At 38.6% G+C, this 17,312-nt stretch overlaps 1 protein-coding gene across 1 annotated transcript in view; it reads right to left on the bottom strand.

The window, feature by feature from the left end:
* nme7 (NME/NM23 family member 7) overlaps positions 1 to 17,312 on the bottom strand; it is a 19,198-nt gene extending 1,886 nt beyond the window's left edge. The window contains exons 1-10 of the mRNA XM_067597767.1: positions 17,188 to 17,312; positions 15,176 to 15,277; positions 14,733 to 14,899; positions 14,156 to 14,266; positions 12,516 to 12,566; positions 12,104 to 12,311; positions 11,893 to 11,998; positions 7,049 to 7,113; positions 6,333 to 6,401; positions 5,861 to 5,962 (exon numbers count right to left, since the gene is read on the bottom strand). Coding sequence (XP_067453868.1) covers positions 5,861 to 5,962; positions 6,333 to 6,401; positions 7,049 to 7,113; positions 11,893 to 11,998; positions 12,104 to 12,311; positions 12,516 to 12,566; positions 14,156 to 14,266; positions 14,733 to 14,899; positions 15,176 to 15,277; positions 17,188 to 17,199 — 993 coding nt within the window. The 5' untranslated portion in view covers positions 17,200 to 17,312. The remainder of the gene's footprint in view (positions 1 to 5,860; positions 5,963 to 6,332; positions 6,402 to 7,048; positions 7,114 to 11,892; positions 11,999 to 12,103; positions 12,312 to 12,515; positions 12,567 to 14,155; positions 14,267 to 14,732; positions 14,900 to 15,175; positions 15,278 to 17,187) is intronic.

Genomic DNA, 17,312 nt, shown 5'->3' with positions numbered 1-17,312 from the left:
AAACAAGTTTCAAGGTCGTAAATCAACCTAGCCTTCTTCTCAAAGCTGTTCATTGTCTTTTTAAACAAAAACCTTGAGGAAAACAAGTCCCCTGGTTAAAATGATTGCACACTGCTACAAATCGTTGAAGTGGATTCGACAGGAAGAAACTGTTGGAAGCAACAACTAGAAATGTTCAAGGACCTTGGGAACTGTACATCACTTGGGAATGATGGGCAGAACTGAGATCTATTTTAGTTCTGTGTACTGAACATGAAGTGTTTCACATTTTGAAATTACACAGTTACGTAGGATTTAATCTTCCAGAAAATGATTGAATGAGGTTTTGTGGGCTTCAGGTTAACAGTTAAATTTGTCAAATACAGTATTAGTCATTCTGCAACTGACGAGCCAACAGCACTTAAATGTAGAAAACTAAACATTTCTGACAGTAAGACCATGCAGGAAGGAAATTTGTAATAGTAACACAATGGTTCAATAGCATAAATAGTTATTGGCCTAAATCTAAAATATATGTGTTTTAGCATTTAGCAGATTGTCTGACTTTACATTGACAAGTTATGGCTCATTGTATTGAAGTATTATCTACATTCTAAAACTGTCTTTCCTATGTTGGCCAAACCATTAGGAATACCAAATGTCATCATTTTTCCTGCCAAATCTGCCGGATAATTGAGAATTAGCTGGCTATTGGATAACTGTAGTTCCATCATCTGTCTAATTGGTGTAATTCTAAGTGGTTGGTGTCTGTGGGTATCACTTTCTGAAATCCTACTTTTCAGAAAGAAGATGAACAAGAATACTGTAATAAAGAACAACAGGACTCCTAATATGGCTCTTCAGTTGTGTAATAAACTTTCTAGGTATAATGATACAAGTCTGTATGATGTAGGTTTGTGTCTAAAGCAACTAAATACAGTTTATCCTGTGTATGACTGCCCTGTTGTTTATGTGTCTCATGCCACATGACCCTGAACCCAAAGACGACAAAGGGGGGGTAAGATTTATTCAGTGATAAAATAATTCTTTGCAAAAGGACTGCTCTCTGTAATTGTGTTAGTTACCCATGAGTGACCTGCTGTCTGAGTTTAATTTGATTTTAATGAGTCCCATAGTGTGCTAGATTGATGTTCACGTAATGACTGCTGGCCTTTGTGGACAGTAATGGCCGGTGCAGAGTGACCCGATAGTTACATGAGTGTCCAGAAATCGAAAAGTCTCACGTCGTATCCTTCACGCACCGCTGACTGTCCGACCCGGCTGAAGTGAGTTAGAGAGACACTGGACACGATTCTGTCACACTACACATCGCTGCAACAGTGTTCGATTCTACTGTGAAACATAATAATATAATAATAATATGTAAAACTGCATTTCTTTTCAAACTCTCTCACTACTTGACAGCAGCTGGGGACATTTAAAATAGAACCATACACTAACTATAGCTTAGTTAAAACAATTGGTTGACTTTCCAATGTGATCAAATTCCCACAATTCACAACAGAAGACATCACAATGGTTAATGTACCTCATTTGAACAATTAAACAGCAGAATAAGCCTCTGACAGATGTCTCATTTTGAAATACTGTATTAGATGACTTTCAAACTTTTTGGAATTTAATTTCAGAATTATAGCCTGTGATTAATCACAGTTTCCCATTTCATTTAAAGTTTGAAAGTATAATTGAGACTCAAGGTTACCCTCTTAGTGGACACACTTTATATGTTCATAGAGCATAATTTTTGATGGCACAACAGAGCAAACGTAAACCACTTGTAGCTTATGGCTTGTGTATTTGATCTTATCATTAACGTTGCTTTGTTGGAATCTTACTCCCTGTGTTTTTAAAACCTCATTCTCCTTTTTTTTCCTTTGTTATTTTAACTACAACTAACACCACTATTATCGCTTTGCCTTGTTTATTTTTATTACACACGATTGACCAGATAAAGAAAAAATCCTGAGCCTGTTGCCAAAATGTTAAGTGCCAAGCTGCCCTTGCTCCGAATACAAGAGCCTCTCGATGGTGCAAAAAGTTTCAGCTCTGTGGAAACTATCCACATGTCAAAATAACTATAAAAGTCTGTCATAGTTTATCTCCTCTGCCATCTCTCCTGGCGTTAGCTTGGAGAGAGCAATTACAATATCTAGTTACAATTTTCACCCTTTAATCAACAACATACTATTTGTTAAAAACAGAACAGAGTAAAATTGAATCATTGCCCATTTCCGTTTCATTTTTCTGCCACTATGCGGTACTAAATCCGTGATAGCTGCCACCAGGGACAGCTAATATCATTTTCACTACCGCATTACATAAATGGGTCAAAAATCAACAGGCAAAGCATTTTTTACCAAACATAATGCAGGGATAGTCTTTTAGCCTCATGCAACAGGACATTTAGGCCTATTTGATCATCCTTTACACTCATCATCTACTGTGAGACATAGCCTCGCCCTCCACCACGCATTACTAATGTGTGGTGGAGGATACAAATCTTTCATGAAGTTGCTGATTTAAAAAGGGGAAGTGTATATTTAGAGACTCCAAGAAAATGCAACACGACGGCAGAGGGCAGAGAGTACAGGCTGGGTCAGGACTGGCTAACAGAGGACCGTTGTGTCTGTCCACTCTGATAACAGGACACATCACAAGACAGAGCACAATCTCATGACTGAGTGAGTGCAATGCAAGGCAGTTAAGGGTGTGGAGGTGTGAAACACATGAGGATCCTTTTGGGTAAGACAGATGACACCTAGTGAAAGCCCTCACAAGTCTTGCATCATATATTTCAGTGCATGTTTTGCTCTGTTCTGTAAGGAAATGCTGCAATTAAATTGATCTACCATCAACTGTGTGTTAGCTCTAGTGTGATAACGTGTGTTTGAGGTCAATTAATTCAGCTGTACAGTCACGTGTTTATTCACACAAGACCTGTGTTGTTGATTAGTCGACTGGAATGAATCAATAGCCTTTTCTTACCACAAGCAACTGACCCTTAACTATTACTAGACATTCTGACCTCTTCATACAGTCTGGAGTGTCGGTGTTTGTCCAGGCAAATCTGTCGGCCTGATAATAATATCTGGAATGTCTTCATAGACTGTATTTGACAAGAAAACGTACCGTACTTTGGTACTTAGCGGAATAATGTTACAGGAAGCCACACATGCCCTGTTGGTGACCCAATCAGCCTCTAACAGACTGATCCAGTCTACAATGTTTCTTCTCCCAGATCTCTGCGCTGCAGTGACTTTCCGCTATCAGATGACTGAACTCCACTGAGGAGTAGGAGTGGTGATGTTTAGGTTATTTGTCAGATAATACTGAGGTTAGTCTGAGGTCGTGGAGTGATGAAACTGGTTGACCTCCCTATTAGTCGGAAAGTCTAAAGCAATCAAAGAAGTTACAGAGTCCTTAGTGAGGAACAGCAGCTGAAAACAAATGATAGCAGCCAAAAGAGCATCAGTTATATCTAGTATATTTGAGAATCTAACAGTAGATATTGTAGAGAATGACCCTGCCACTTTCTCACTCTTGATACGATTGCTGAACCAGCTGTAAATTACAACCCAGTGCCCATTTAAATAATCTTAGTTCAGTTCCTTATAATTAGAGATCCCCTTCCAGAAATGTTTTAAGATAAAATACTCTACTGTGAATAATAATTTGTGTCTGATTTGGTTTTTCCATAAAAAAGTTCAACTATCTTGTTAAAGTCCTTAAAATTACATCTACTCCTTCTCCCTTATTAAAAATGTATAAATATGCAAATATTTTTTATCTCAAAAGTTTAACTGCTGGACACAAGATGTCTCCTGCTTCACTGTAAAGTCCATCCTCAGTGTTTGTACACTGGAGGATTCAAGTTTCCACATCACACTTGTGTAAATTAAATATTGGACCAGAATTGGGCTTCCAAACTATTTGTGATGTCCCAAATCCTGCTCACAGGTCAACACTTTATAACTGGATTTTCATTGAGCACAGAGAAACTTTCCACTTTCAGCAGATGAATGTGAAAACAGCCTTCTAGTCTCAAAACATCATTCTGCACAGTGAAGCTCAAACATTTAGCTGTGGGAACAAGAAAAACATATTTTGTGGGCACTTTATGGCCACAAAATATGTGGACTTTTGTGAGCTAAAAATGAAAAAATCCTGCTCTTCTGAATAATAAATGTCTCACAGCTTTCAAAATGCATAAATTAACCTGACAACTAATGTTGTTAAAGTCACTACAGTATGTGCAGAATTTGCCCCCAGCGTATTAAAAAAGACACTGCAAAGCATGCTGCTGCCCCACCTCCCTCTCATGGATTAACTGGGCTGAAAACAACACATACACTGCATCAATATGGTTTGACCGTTTCATATTTCTACAGCAAACATGTATGCTATCCGGGTCATTTGACAGATGACATATGGCTTTTAAGTGTTACAAATATCAAACCAAACCAGAGCCAGATCACATCTGTAGATGATAACTAATAAAATAACAAAGGACTGTTGAAAAGACTTAATTATTTTGGCATCACTGAGCAGGGGTGTAGCGTCATGTGACCTGGAAATCATTAGCCAATTAACTAACCCTATTCCTGCTCTGTGGCTGTAATGTCACTAACACGACTGTGGCCTGGAGGACTGAATATGAAACAGACAAGTAAATTCATTCATTTTAAATAAAAATGAAGCAGAAGAAAATGACATAAAGAAGCTGAACTGAAGATTCACATCTGAGTCATGGACCGCTGTTGGACTTGTGGTGAAATCATGCGGGTGTGTAGTTGCTCATTTTTCTGGTAAGCAAGCAGAGCGTCTTATCATTAGATTTCACATCACGCACCGGCACAGCCCTGCAGCACTGATTCCACCATATCCAGGAACACACACATGCATGCAGGTGTTCAAACACACACACACAAGTTTATTTCACGGGCCAATTCTTTTATCTAATCACATAAGCCACAAATTCTTTACAATGTACACTAAACAAAGGCTAAAAAACCATTCTGGTGTTCATCAGTTTACTTTGTCAGATTTAAGACTCTTCAAAGCCAGCAGGGTTATGTGACTTTTCGGGTGATGTGCTCAATTTAAATTTAAAGTATTGGGCTCCTCATTCACATATAGGTCCAGCTTCTAGCTGTCAAGGTTAACAACTTCCCAGCAGTTGTGTCCCAGACTAACGTCACATAGTAATGTGAACACGTTTTCTGCTGCCTGTCTTTGACAACAAGGGCATTTGAAAAACTCTAGAGGAGTAGGAGGATGATGGATGGATAATCATTTGCAGATGATATATTGACTGTCATCACATTTAACCTAACTTTTGACATTTTACTTTGCTGAATAATCTTCTATTTGTGATGTCTCGGGAGTTTTTCTCCTGGAGCTTTTGAGGAGTGGGTGTAGGAGATGAAGACAGCGAGGTGTTGTTTTCCAACTTAAATTCAGTATATTCAGTCTTCTCATAACTAGTCAACTTAATTCTTGCATACAAGATAAACAAAACCCAAACAGGTATTTAAATCAAAATTTGAGTTCACCATCTTATTTGCGACATAATGAAAGTCCTGTCTTCTCTGTTCAACCTCAGTCTTTTCATCCACTTTCCCTCCACTCTCTCTTCCCTCACTAGGGCAATCAGATTATCTGGTTCAGCTGGGCAGCAACCATTGTCCTGACTGCCCTGCTGACTATGGGTTTTGTAGTCTTTTAATAGATTCCATGCGATGGGTGGTAGTCCTTGTTGGGGGAGGAAATGTATCTCCCCTCTATGACACTACCTCTCATAACATCATATATTATAGAATATTATGACAAAATAAATCATTTTTAATATGCTTTGACTCACCGGATCAGCAGGTCCACAGAAGTCCCTGAATGACTTTGGTGCGTCTGTGCCATGGATCTCTAGGACCATGCAGGGTCCAGAACACAGCTCAGTCACCATACTCTGTAGGGAGTGAAATACAGTTAAAACTGTGATCATGCCTCTAGCAAACACATATGTGTATCAGCAGTGAACAACAACTAAGGGAGGCACTACCTTAAACCTCTCTCAATTAAATACTCAAACCTCCTTATTATCCTTATTTCTCACTCAAATGAAGAAATATACTGATAATGTTAATACACAACAACTCCTCACTGTTACTGCACATGATCAATTTCTTTCAAACATTTGGTTGAGAGATCTTTTTCTCATTGTTCCAGATCCTTTCAAAAGATCGGACAATCTTTGTACTTTGATAAACAAAAGTACAATTTAGTGATACAACTATAGTGCAGGTATGATGGCACAAGAATGCAGTGTACATACTCACAGGATATTCTGTAACAACACCTTTGTAAACTTCATAGAATTCTTCTGCATTTGCCCGGTCCACATTGAACTGTGAAAAGAAAATATTACTCATGAAAACAAGCACAAAAATGAATATTTCACAACAAAAAATGGCATATGGAAACTGCAATCCAGGAAATGAAATATGAAAAATCAAAAAGAAACATTCTAGCTTAGTGTATGTGCTTAGATTTGTGACAACGGCTCCATTATCATCGTCATTCCCATAAAAGTATGTTAACTAATGTACTAAGAACATCAAAGATATGAAATATGTTTAGAAAAAAGGCCCTGCGTGAATTGCTGATATTTTATTCCCATTCATGCACAACATGCTCAGCATGTGGTTACAGTGATAAAATCCTGATTGATTTATTTTTGTCCTACAGCAGAATGTGCATCACATTTGATGCGGCAAAACGAATGGACTGTGAGAGGTCAGTGTTTGCAGTGACGCAAAGTTCAATCAAGAGGTCAGGTTGGATCAGACAGAGTCAATACTGCACTCATATTGGCTCCATGAGTACAGCTAAGATATATGGGCATATGAGCAAACATGTTTACTTGTAAAACTAAATTACATAAGAAGACAGGGGCTGTTTTCATTTTTACCACAGCAGTCCATTACTTAAAATGTATGACATACTCTACAACACCAAAGCACAAGGACAGGAGCATTATTTGTTAAAGTTTTACCATCTGAAGTGCTGAGATTTCAAATCCAGCTGCAGATATGGAGTTCAGGATCTTCCCAGTCAGGCCTGTGAACACATCAAAGCTGTTTTTATCTGTGAGCCTTCATGCACTTTTCCAGAAGTTTACACATATTGACAAGTAAGGTGTTTGGTGCTAAAATAAACTCTTAAATGTGATCCGAACCAAATAATCTCTGCTGCAGCAGTGAAACCGGTTAGATCACATCATTCTTATTCTTATCATATAGCTTAAGTTACTATTATTGAATGTGCTATGAAGCTATCATAATGCTCCTGTTCAGACATGTTATCTTATGTTGCAATGACCTCCGATTGTGGTGTCTCCTTTGGACAAAGTACAGTGAGATTGTCTTACAGATGTCCTGTCTATGCAAGGAGAGGAGATATTATTTTTGTACAGACAGTCAACACTTTGGAAAGGAAGATAAAGAGCTGGACCTTTTGTCACTGTGGCAGTACATTATTGTAAAAATGGTACAGCCAGTGACAAAGGTGCAACAGTGACAGTGAAGGTCAGACTGCTGCAGACACACATAATTGAAAGAGGGCGCCAGCCTCGTAATCTCACTCTAACATCCTGATAAAAAGTAGCCTGTGTACCCGTCAGGCAGGGTAGTAGTTGTCTAAATTTTCCATGAATTCTAAATACTGCTGAGTGTAATCATGACTCTCAGTTTGGGCCAGGTGCTACACCGAGTGATGATGAATTTCTCTCTTGTTCGGGAAATCGCTCAGTCACAGTCCAGTTACGTGGGTATTAGGTAAGTAACCACCTCCTGAGTCCTCTGTGCCCTCCACAGGCAGCAGCCAACAGCTTGCCTAGGATCGCTGCTCCCAAAAGCAGCTGGTGCTGTTGCTAGGAGATCTTATTCTGGGTGCCTGGCAACAGAAGCTTCTCTATTCCAGTCATGTCTGAGTGCATTTTCAGTCACAACTTCCTTTGTCAACACTGTGATTGGCTGTGCCCTGTACACGTAGCCATAGCGTAAATTAGCCTCTTAAGCAATCCTCAGGGGAAATCAAAGCAAGCTTTTGTTACAATCTGTCTTTGAACTGATTGACAATCCTAGTTTAAGCTCAGCTGGTCAAGCCCTTCAGACTGAGTTACTATTCTTGGCTGAGACCAAAGGTGCGACCTCACGTCTGAAGGTAAACAACAATTTAAGGTCCTCTGACAATGCAACTCTAAACCCTTGTAATCAGGCACAAGATGCGAATCATAAACTCTTGCCTCACAAAGCCAGAATTATTCCCATGAGCTTAGTTTTTGCTTTTTACTACAATAACTGTAGAGTTTCTACAAGTTTGTTTATTTGCCATTCATCCACATACAAAGAATACAGAAACGGCCCAATGTGCTACCACAAAAATGCGACATAGTCACGAAACATCATACAACACAGGACAAAGTACAATTACAAAACAAAAAACAGAACTATGTAGGCTGGCCGTTTAAAGTGCAGTGTGCACACCTGTATGTAAACGTAGTGAACAGTGTAGCCATGACTGACAGGATAAAATAGATAATGAAGCAGAATAAAAACAGTGAGATTACCTCACTGTATAGAAGTATTAGCAGTCAACACTATGAGCAGTGTAACTGTTATTGTGAATATTGTGAAAATATAAATATAAATAATACAGTACAACTGAATTATAAAAATTATAAGAATATCAATAATATAAATAATGCCTAACCAGTGACCTCTATGTGCACAATGCCTCTGAAAGATGATCCTGGATGGAGGAGAGAGAGATCAATATGATCTTCTCGGCTGTCCTCACTATGTGTTGCAGGGTCTTGCGTTCAGATGCTTTGCAATTCCCAAACCACACAGTGATGCAGCCTGCCAGGATGCTCTCCATAGTGCCTCTGTAGAAGGTGGTAACGATGGGCAGTGGTAGACTGGCTCTTTTCAGTCTCCGCAGGAAGTGGAGGTCTTGCTGTGGCTTCTTCGCTGCCGAGTTGATGTTGAGAGACCAGGGTCCAGATGCATAAAACTCTGTGTAGATTCATGACTACAACTGTGTGTATGCAAAAAGCCAGAAATATGCATACGCATTCTTTTCGTCAGATCTATAAAGCTGTGCGTACGCATGGTTGTTTTTAGAAATCTGGTCATTGAGGAACTGGGTGCACGAGCCTCATTTCCACTTTCACAATTAGACATAAATGGGCGAAGACACGTGCTGAACCAGTTGTTTTCACATCAGTTTGCCGCCTGCTCCACCAGTCTGTACACTTGTCAATGTAACAAACATGAAAGAGGAAGTACCGTTTCACTGATTGTGTTGCACCGGCGAGGTTCTCCAACAGCAGAACAGCTGTCATTACATGCAACCGTTATGCACAGCTGAGCGGCTCTTTATACCGTCCATATCATTAATTCATCACATGGACTGTAAACCATCATCAGCAGTGATATGTCAGAAATGTAATCAATGGTTAGTTTGTAGCTCTCATATCTAAACAAGTGCAAGAGCAGGGTGTAAGAAATAGTGTGATATGCAAACTGGAGCGGGTCCAGTGAGGTGGGAAGGGCGGATTTGATGTGTCTCAGGACTAGCCTCTCAAAGCACTTCATCATGATGGGAGTCAGTGCCACAGAGCAGTCGTCATTGAGAAATGTCACAGTCGACTTCTTTGGCACTAGGATGACGGTGGTCTTTTTGAAGCCTGCGAGGATGACAGCCTGGCTCAGGCAGATGATGAAGATGTCCATGAGGATGTCTGCCAGCTGGTTAGCGCAGTCCCTGAGCACTCACCCAGGTATGTTGTCTGGGCCTGCAGCTTTGCGTGGGTTGACTCTGGATAGGGTCCTCATCACGTCAGCTGAGTCCAGACAGTACAGTGACAGACAGTACCTGCTCCTCAGGGGGATCTCACATGCTGCCGTGTCATTAAGAGCTTCGAACTGTGCATGGAAGACTGTTCTCATAAAAATTGACTGAAAATTTACTAAGAAGCCATACCAATTAACAAATTTTAAGGAGTGGCAACATTTGCTGCCTTTTGAAAGTCCTGCACCTTGTAAATAACTGTTCAGATGAGGTATTGTAGATATAAATTACATCAAGTTTCCTGCCTCAAATGTAGTCTGAAAATGACTTTGTTGGGTAGTTTAGGATGACATTGGCAACATATTTGATTAGTGGCCTGTGTTTACAGTTTGTCAGTCCAGTAAGTTCTGTGTTTATGTCTCAATGACAGAACTGTCAATAAACAGCACAGCCCACTTTAAATGATGTGTGTCCCAAGCAAATACCTATTATGCTGCCAGACCAGTCCTCTAAAACAGATGTGCAGTAGAAATGTTTACATAAATTTACTTTGCCACAGAAGATATAACATTAATAGCTCTATACGTCAAAAAATAAATTGCTGAAGATTTATGGCTATTTCTTTGAATTAATAGCTGCATGAATAGGTAACTGCAATCATTTGAATTATGTCTGTCTGTCGGTCAGTTCAGCACTTCGGTCCAGACTGAAATATTCCAACAACTGGGTGGATGGATTCATGTTCCTCAGAGGATGAAACCTACTAAATTGATCCCCTGACTTCTCTCTGGCACTACCATCAGGTTGATGTTTATGGGTCAGACTGAAATCTCTTCACAACTATTGGATGGATTACCGCGCAATATGGTGCAGACATTCATGGTCTTTGTGAATTTTTGTGATTCTCTGACTTTTCATTTAGCACCATCATCAGGTGAAAATTTGAATTAATAAAATACTTTGGTTTATCTATCTGACAGTTTGTTTTTCATTACCAAGAGCCTCTCAGAGCTGCTGACGTGGCTGTAGATTATTAGTCTTGTTAAGAGACAAGGGAGGTAGAATATTAAGGGCTCTAAGCACACAAATACAATTAATGATATCAATTCTGCAGAGGCTGTTTAATTATATGACTTCCTATCTGCTGTTTCTGATGAATACATATTTCATGCTAGGTTGTGCATCTTCTAATCAAAATGTCATCTCAGCACACGGCGTTCCCAAGTTTGTCTCTGCTGATATTTGTCTTTGAAAAAAATGAGAGGGCATAGTGTTTTTAAAAAATAGAAAAGACTGTTCAATCATAAACCAAACAAATTACCACTGAGGACAAGCAGTAAAGATTAAATCATATCAAATACATTTCTATGGGACCATGATGAACTTGGTTATTCTATAGAACGATGTTTGGGTTTATATGGCTGGAACAACCAGTCTAGGTCTCTCATCGGTCAACAACTGGTTGTGTGCATACTTCAGCTCTGTCCAGAGACTTTCACATTTCACAGGTCAGAGCTCTAGTGGCATGCTCCATGAACAGGGATCAGGGTAGGGATTTGGAAAAATCCAAAGCCAAATGTGGTAACCATGTAGTGCCTTTGTGTGACACAAACACGTTTACAGCCAAGGGTGGAAGGACGGCGAGAGTTATACAGGTTGGTGGCATTGTTTTTATGACAATTGCTACTGCACCTATATCATTTATGTTTGTACGATTTAGAGAGGTGTTATATAAATATTAGAAACACAGTACAATTCAACAGCACTTCAAACTACAGCTTCCAATGTGCCCATAAATTTGTATCAACACCTCTATAAAACTGTCTCTACAAAAACTGAACACTATAACCTTCAAGAAAGTTACTGCCGATTCACTTACTTACTGCACTGAACTATAACTATAAAATCATAAACTGGCAACTGAGTGTAAATGGATTTTAGATATTTTACAAACAAAATGTTTAATAAAAAACCTATAGATTAATTGATAATGAAAGTAATTGTTTGCTGCAGCTAAACATTAAGTTGATACATGTTTCTTACCTTCTGATATGGCATGAGGTTTGATGATGCAACATGTGCAGTCTGTATAAATTGCTGTATTAGAGGGACCGTGGCCAATTGTAGATGGGAAAAAAAATTCTAGCTCCTAATAAAGCAAACAAACAGAAAACAACACTGTGGATATTCATTTCTGGGTATGTGGAACATGTGGCACAAGGGTACATATGAACATGCATCAAGCTATCCTTACTCTTGCTGCTGCAGCAAGTGAGTCAGAGCCATGTCCAACATTTTTGATGCCATCTGTTCCAAACTGGGCGCGCGCACACTGCGGTGCCTCCCTCCGCGCCACAGCAGAGTCTGTGGGTCCCAGGAGTCTCCTCCAGATAGACATGGCCTCATCACCCATCAGCTCCATGGCAACCACAGGGCCCGAGGACACAAACTGCACCAGGTTACTGCAAAATGGAACAATTCTCGATTAACACATTCATCTAAATGGAATAGCTTCTAGCAGTGGGTCAACTGCGTTAAATGTGTTTCAGATGTCACCACAATGTCATCAGGATCATCGTCACAGGATTTGTTAATGATAGCTGCTGACAACCAGAAAGCTTCTCTGCTGGAAAATCTCTCAGCAAATCATTTACACAGGCTCTCACCTGAAGAAAGGCTTTGACTGGTGTTCTGCATAAAAGTCCGCCGCTTGGCTCCTGTAATGTAAGAAAAACATAAACTATACAGTTAATGAGTGGCCAGATTATCTCAGGTATTCAGTGTGAACTCTGTGTACAAATGTGTGAGACATTTACAGAAGTCAATGATTTTTCAGTCGTTTCTTCCCAGAGTCAATGGCAACTGTGTGGAATTGGTACTTTTTGGTGTATGATACAATTTTAGCTTCTTTGATGTTTTGGGGAAAAAAAACAATGGGTCTGAGTTGAAAGCATTTTAAAATATAAATAACGTCTTACAAAAAGCAGTGTGTAGTCGGGGTCATATTTCAGATGTCTATGAGTTGTTAACAGCTCCACCAAATAGTGATTTTTCCCTGATTTTTGACTTTTCACATGATTTCATTTCAATAAATGTTAATGGAGTATTTTCACATTGCTGTATTGGTACTTTTACTTAAGTAAAAGATCTGAGTACTTCTTCCACCACTGACTACTGTTTATCTCTTAACTCTCTCCAGTGGTGATTCTATTCAGGGCCACAGATGCCACAGAGGACACTGAGGTCATGACCGCAAGATTTGGGGGGAAATTTTGCTGTTTTAGAAATCTGGAGGGAGTTTACATTCCACAGTTAAAAACGTGCACAATTTTAGGCAGATTCTGGTATTTTTAGACCCAGTATTTTTCCACCAGCGGGGGATGTGGCAGTGTGGAAAGGGCTTTAAAATAGCAGTTACACATCCATCTTGGGAACTTTATTTTGCGGGTCCTTAATTTCCTTAATAATAATTTCCAATTTTCCTAATAATAGTTTATGGAAAGATCTTTGTCAACTGGTACTAAATATAGAGAAAATAAAATTTCACGTAGAATTGTGTTACTTGTGTTAAGTTGATAAGATGTTGATTTTCAGAGGAATTTCCTTGATAGAATTGCTTCATTTAGTTAGTAGAAAAAGTAAAATATGAAAAATCCAAATAATTAAAAATTTTAGGGACTTTCTTTTTTAGGGGGGTTGAGGTTGGGGGATCTGGACAAATGACTCGCAGAATTCATGTCCTCTTCTTTTTTTCTCAATACATGTAACACAGTGTGTGACTCATAATGTTTAAATTTGACTCTTTTTAAGTCAGCAAAATAATAATAATAGAAATCACAGAAGGTATAACTGAATAGTTACCTGAATAAATGAAATATGAAAAATCCAAGGAATTCATAAATAATAGAAGAGACTAGGTTTTTGGTGTTTGGTCAACTTGTGGAGAGGGTACATTGGGGGGATCTGGTATTTCTGAATCCTGGCTACAGCCCAGAATCATATCCTTTGTATGCTTTCAAATATTTTTGCTGTATCTGAGACTGAGATTGGTTTGATAATTTAACTGCACAATGACTGAGCACCTGATAAAACTGTTGTGTAGTTAATTAAATGCCATCCTTCTCTGCCTCTTGGCATGCCATATGCTCCTGATATGTGTGAGAGAGCAGAGCCATCCATCTGTTTATGTGAGGATACTGGCACCAAACAGCCTGTGTCTGTCTCTCTGACCAGAGTTTGTCTGATACATTTTCACAGTATGACTGGTATTGTTATTAGACACTCGTCTGTGATGCTTTGACCTTACCATGTAAGCTTTGTCATTTTGGCTTTGGTCACAATCAGGTTGGAGGTGTATATCAATTCAAGGACATCTCCAATCTTTGTAACTGCATCTGGCTTTATCAGAGCAAGAGTTCTGGAAAAATGAGGATAGAAAATTAAACATAAATAACAGTAAACAAAAACTAAATGTGATTTATCAAGTTGCTTATTATCCAGTAAGTCAAAGCTTTCTTTGCAGTTGATCACAATAGAAATGTCAGTGCAGTCACTGAAAATACATTAGATTCTAACTGAATCTTCCTTCAAATTATGATAAAAGTAAATATAGATATCTTAGCAGTTTCCAAAACATGCTAAAGTAAATCATGAAATAACACCATTAATTACACAACGTTTACCATTCTGAGGACAGAGTACAATGTGCACTTTATATTGTTTGTGAGCAATTCTGCACAAAAAAAGATTTCACTCGTCTAAAAATAATCTTAAAAAAACAACAAGCTACAATTACAGGGTTTAGTTACAAGGTGCTGTAAAGCCATGATGCATGTAACTGGAGAGGATAATGTGGGTTTATTGCACAACCTACACAATCATACCTTTCTTTTTTGCTCCCAAGCTTGTTTGCTGTGAACTGATCTCCATATTCGATCAGATTAAGCTGTCGTGAGAACACATTCACTCGATTACCAACAAACAGGTCCTCTTGATGGAGGTCATCATATTTGGTCCTTCTCAAAAATATCCGCTGGTTCTTTACATCAAACTGCAAATAAAAAGAAATACTTTTATCAAAATTAACCAGTGGTAGTTTGCAGATTTCAGTGAGACATATCACAGATAATAATATAACTTGTGTTGCAAATGTAATCTGATCTTTCCATAGAAGGGTCTATTTTTCCAAATGCTCTTACTATAGTACTTATAATCATGACAAGTACTTAAAATGCCAGCAGTGAAAATGGCTGTGCCTTTATGAGTGGATTAAGAAAGTTAAAGCAGCCAAATTTAAAGAATAATAACTGCAGCAGTAATTGCTCACCATTTCCACTGAGCCATCTTTGGGGTAGTAGAACAGTTGGTAGCGCCGTTGGAGAGCTGCAGTGGGGTCATACCACTCAGTAAGAAAGGCGTAGCGATCCTCCTGATAAAGTAAAGAAGGAGATCAAATCAGAGTAATGAAGGGGACAGAATAACTAGAAATACAAGCTTTTATAAAATCATGGGGAATATTATAATGTTGCTTGAAACCAGGAGAGTATGATACTGTAACAAGCAATTTTAGATTTTATGTCAAATATATTTGTAGAGGCCTTAGCTATAGATCCAAATAGCTTCACAAAAATTCTAAATGAGAACAAGGAATTACTGATTAGTATGAGTCCTAATAATTGAAGGTTAAGTAATATTTTTGTCCATGTCTACGGCTCCATATTTGTTGCAGTACACGTCTCAGTCCTTGAAGTTTGTAAAAGAACAATATCAGCAGTTTTGCATGTTGTAGCCCATTTACTACAGCTCACATGTGCTTTATATTACTGTTAACATTTTTCAATGCATGCTTTAGTGTGTCAGATTTTTAAATGGGTTTTTCAACATTCTTCTGCGTCATTGTTTTGGCAAAAAATCAGCTTTCAGAGACTTAAACCATGCTTGAGTTAGGTAATGAAATACAGTGAATGAAAAGTCATTTATTTTGCAAAGTAATGCAATGCAGACACTTCATATCTTTCACTTGCACAAACATGCAATAATAATGTAATTTATATAAGTTTCACATCCCTGGAAATTGTTTTAATTCATCACAAACCACTAGTATAGTCTTTGAAATAGCTGTGATTAGGTACATACAAACTGGTAGGTAGGGAGCAAGAGTAAAGTAAGCATGCTTTATCATCTTACATCAAAACATGAGTGATGATGAGACCTGACTCTATGCATCTTGTCAACCAAAAAAGGATTAAAGCCACCAGGGTTTAAAAGGTAGTGAAAACTAGAAAAAATACAAATGAATGACATAAATTAATTTGTCAATTTAGTTCAGACTTAAGCTGAGTTTGCTGAAGAGGCAGCTCATTTATTTGCACTCATAGCAACAGGGGCCTGTGTTTGGCTCCAAGCACTTTCTGTGCAGACGGTCACCATGGGAGCGCTCATCTCCTCCACACAGACCAAAGTCATTCATGCCAGGTGAATGGAAGACTTTATCTTGACCCTAGTGAGTGTGTGTATGCTTTCTTGTCTTCTGTCCACTGTTAACTTGAAGAAGCTCCAGCATCTGTGACTGACTGAGTAACGTTAGGCACAAAATATAAACAACCTCTCTCTTTTGCTTTACACTGAAATTATGTTACCAAACAAATGATCAGGGACTGAGCTGTTTTGCATTTAGCAATCTATTTTACTACAGCAACCTACTGCTACTTTTTATTAACAAGCTTTTAAAGTTATTTAACAAGCTGGTAAACGTGGTTTCCTTCACACTAAGTTACAACTTAAGATGTATTGACTATCTAACCCAGACTGTAACTCTCATGATGCTAATACATGTGAGGTACAAACTGAGGCTATTTACCACCCAACTTAGCTTAACATACGACGCAAAACAAGGACATGAATGTTACAACAGTGTTAATAAAACTCATTGTACTGGTGAATGTCGTCACCGGAAAGCTAGCATGTGAACATAGAAACTACAGACACTGCAACGATAAATGATCAGGTACTAACGTTATGTTAGCAGTAGCTTTAGCTAGTCAATGCCTACCCACTGGACAATAACTAGGAAGTTAAAATACCGCCAAATATTTTTAAAGCTATCTTGAAATAGTTACTACTTTATTTTGGCTTCTCCAAAATGCCAACATTATTAAAATCATTTAATTCAGCCTAACGTTGTTGGTTAACGTTAACGGTAACAGCATGTCTGTAACGTTAACTGTTATGCTAGTGTTTGCTATGCTTACATTAGCAAACAGTTATCCGTTTGGTCCGTTAAACTTACTAATAGTGTGTTCGTATCATTGTTATTACACAGGGAAATTTTTAACTTACCATTTTTGACATATTAACAAAGTCTACATGTCCCAAAGCTGTTTTCAGTTAGCAAACGTTAGCTCTCCCGGGCTATGCTTCGTTTCTATAGTAACTGTGGTGACAAGCCGAGATGCGTTCAAAGA

The sequence above is a fragment of the Thunnus thynnus genome, chromosome 8 (genome assembly GCF_963924715.1).
Source record: "Thunnus thynnus chromosome 8, fThuThy2.1, whole genome shotgun sequence".
Lineage (NCBI taxonomy): Eukaryota > Metazoa > Chordata > Actinopteri > Scombriformes > Scombridae > Thunnus > Thunnus thynnus.
The sequence above is the reverse complement of the archived record's forward strand: the minus strand, read 5'-3'. Positions and strand labels throughout refer to the sequence as shown.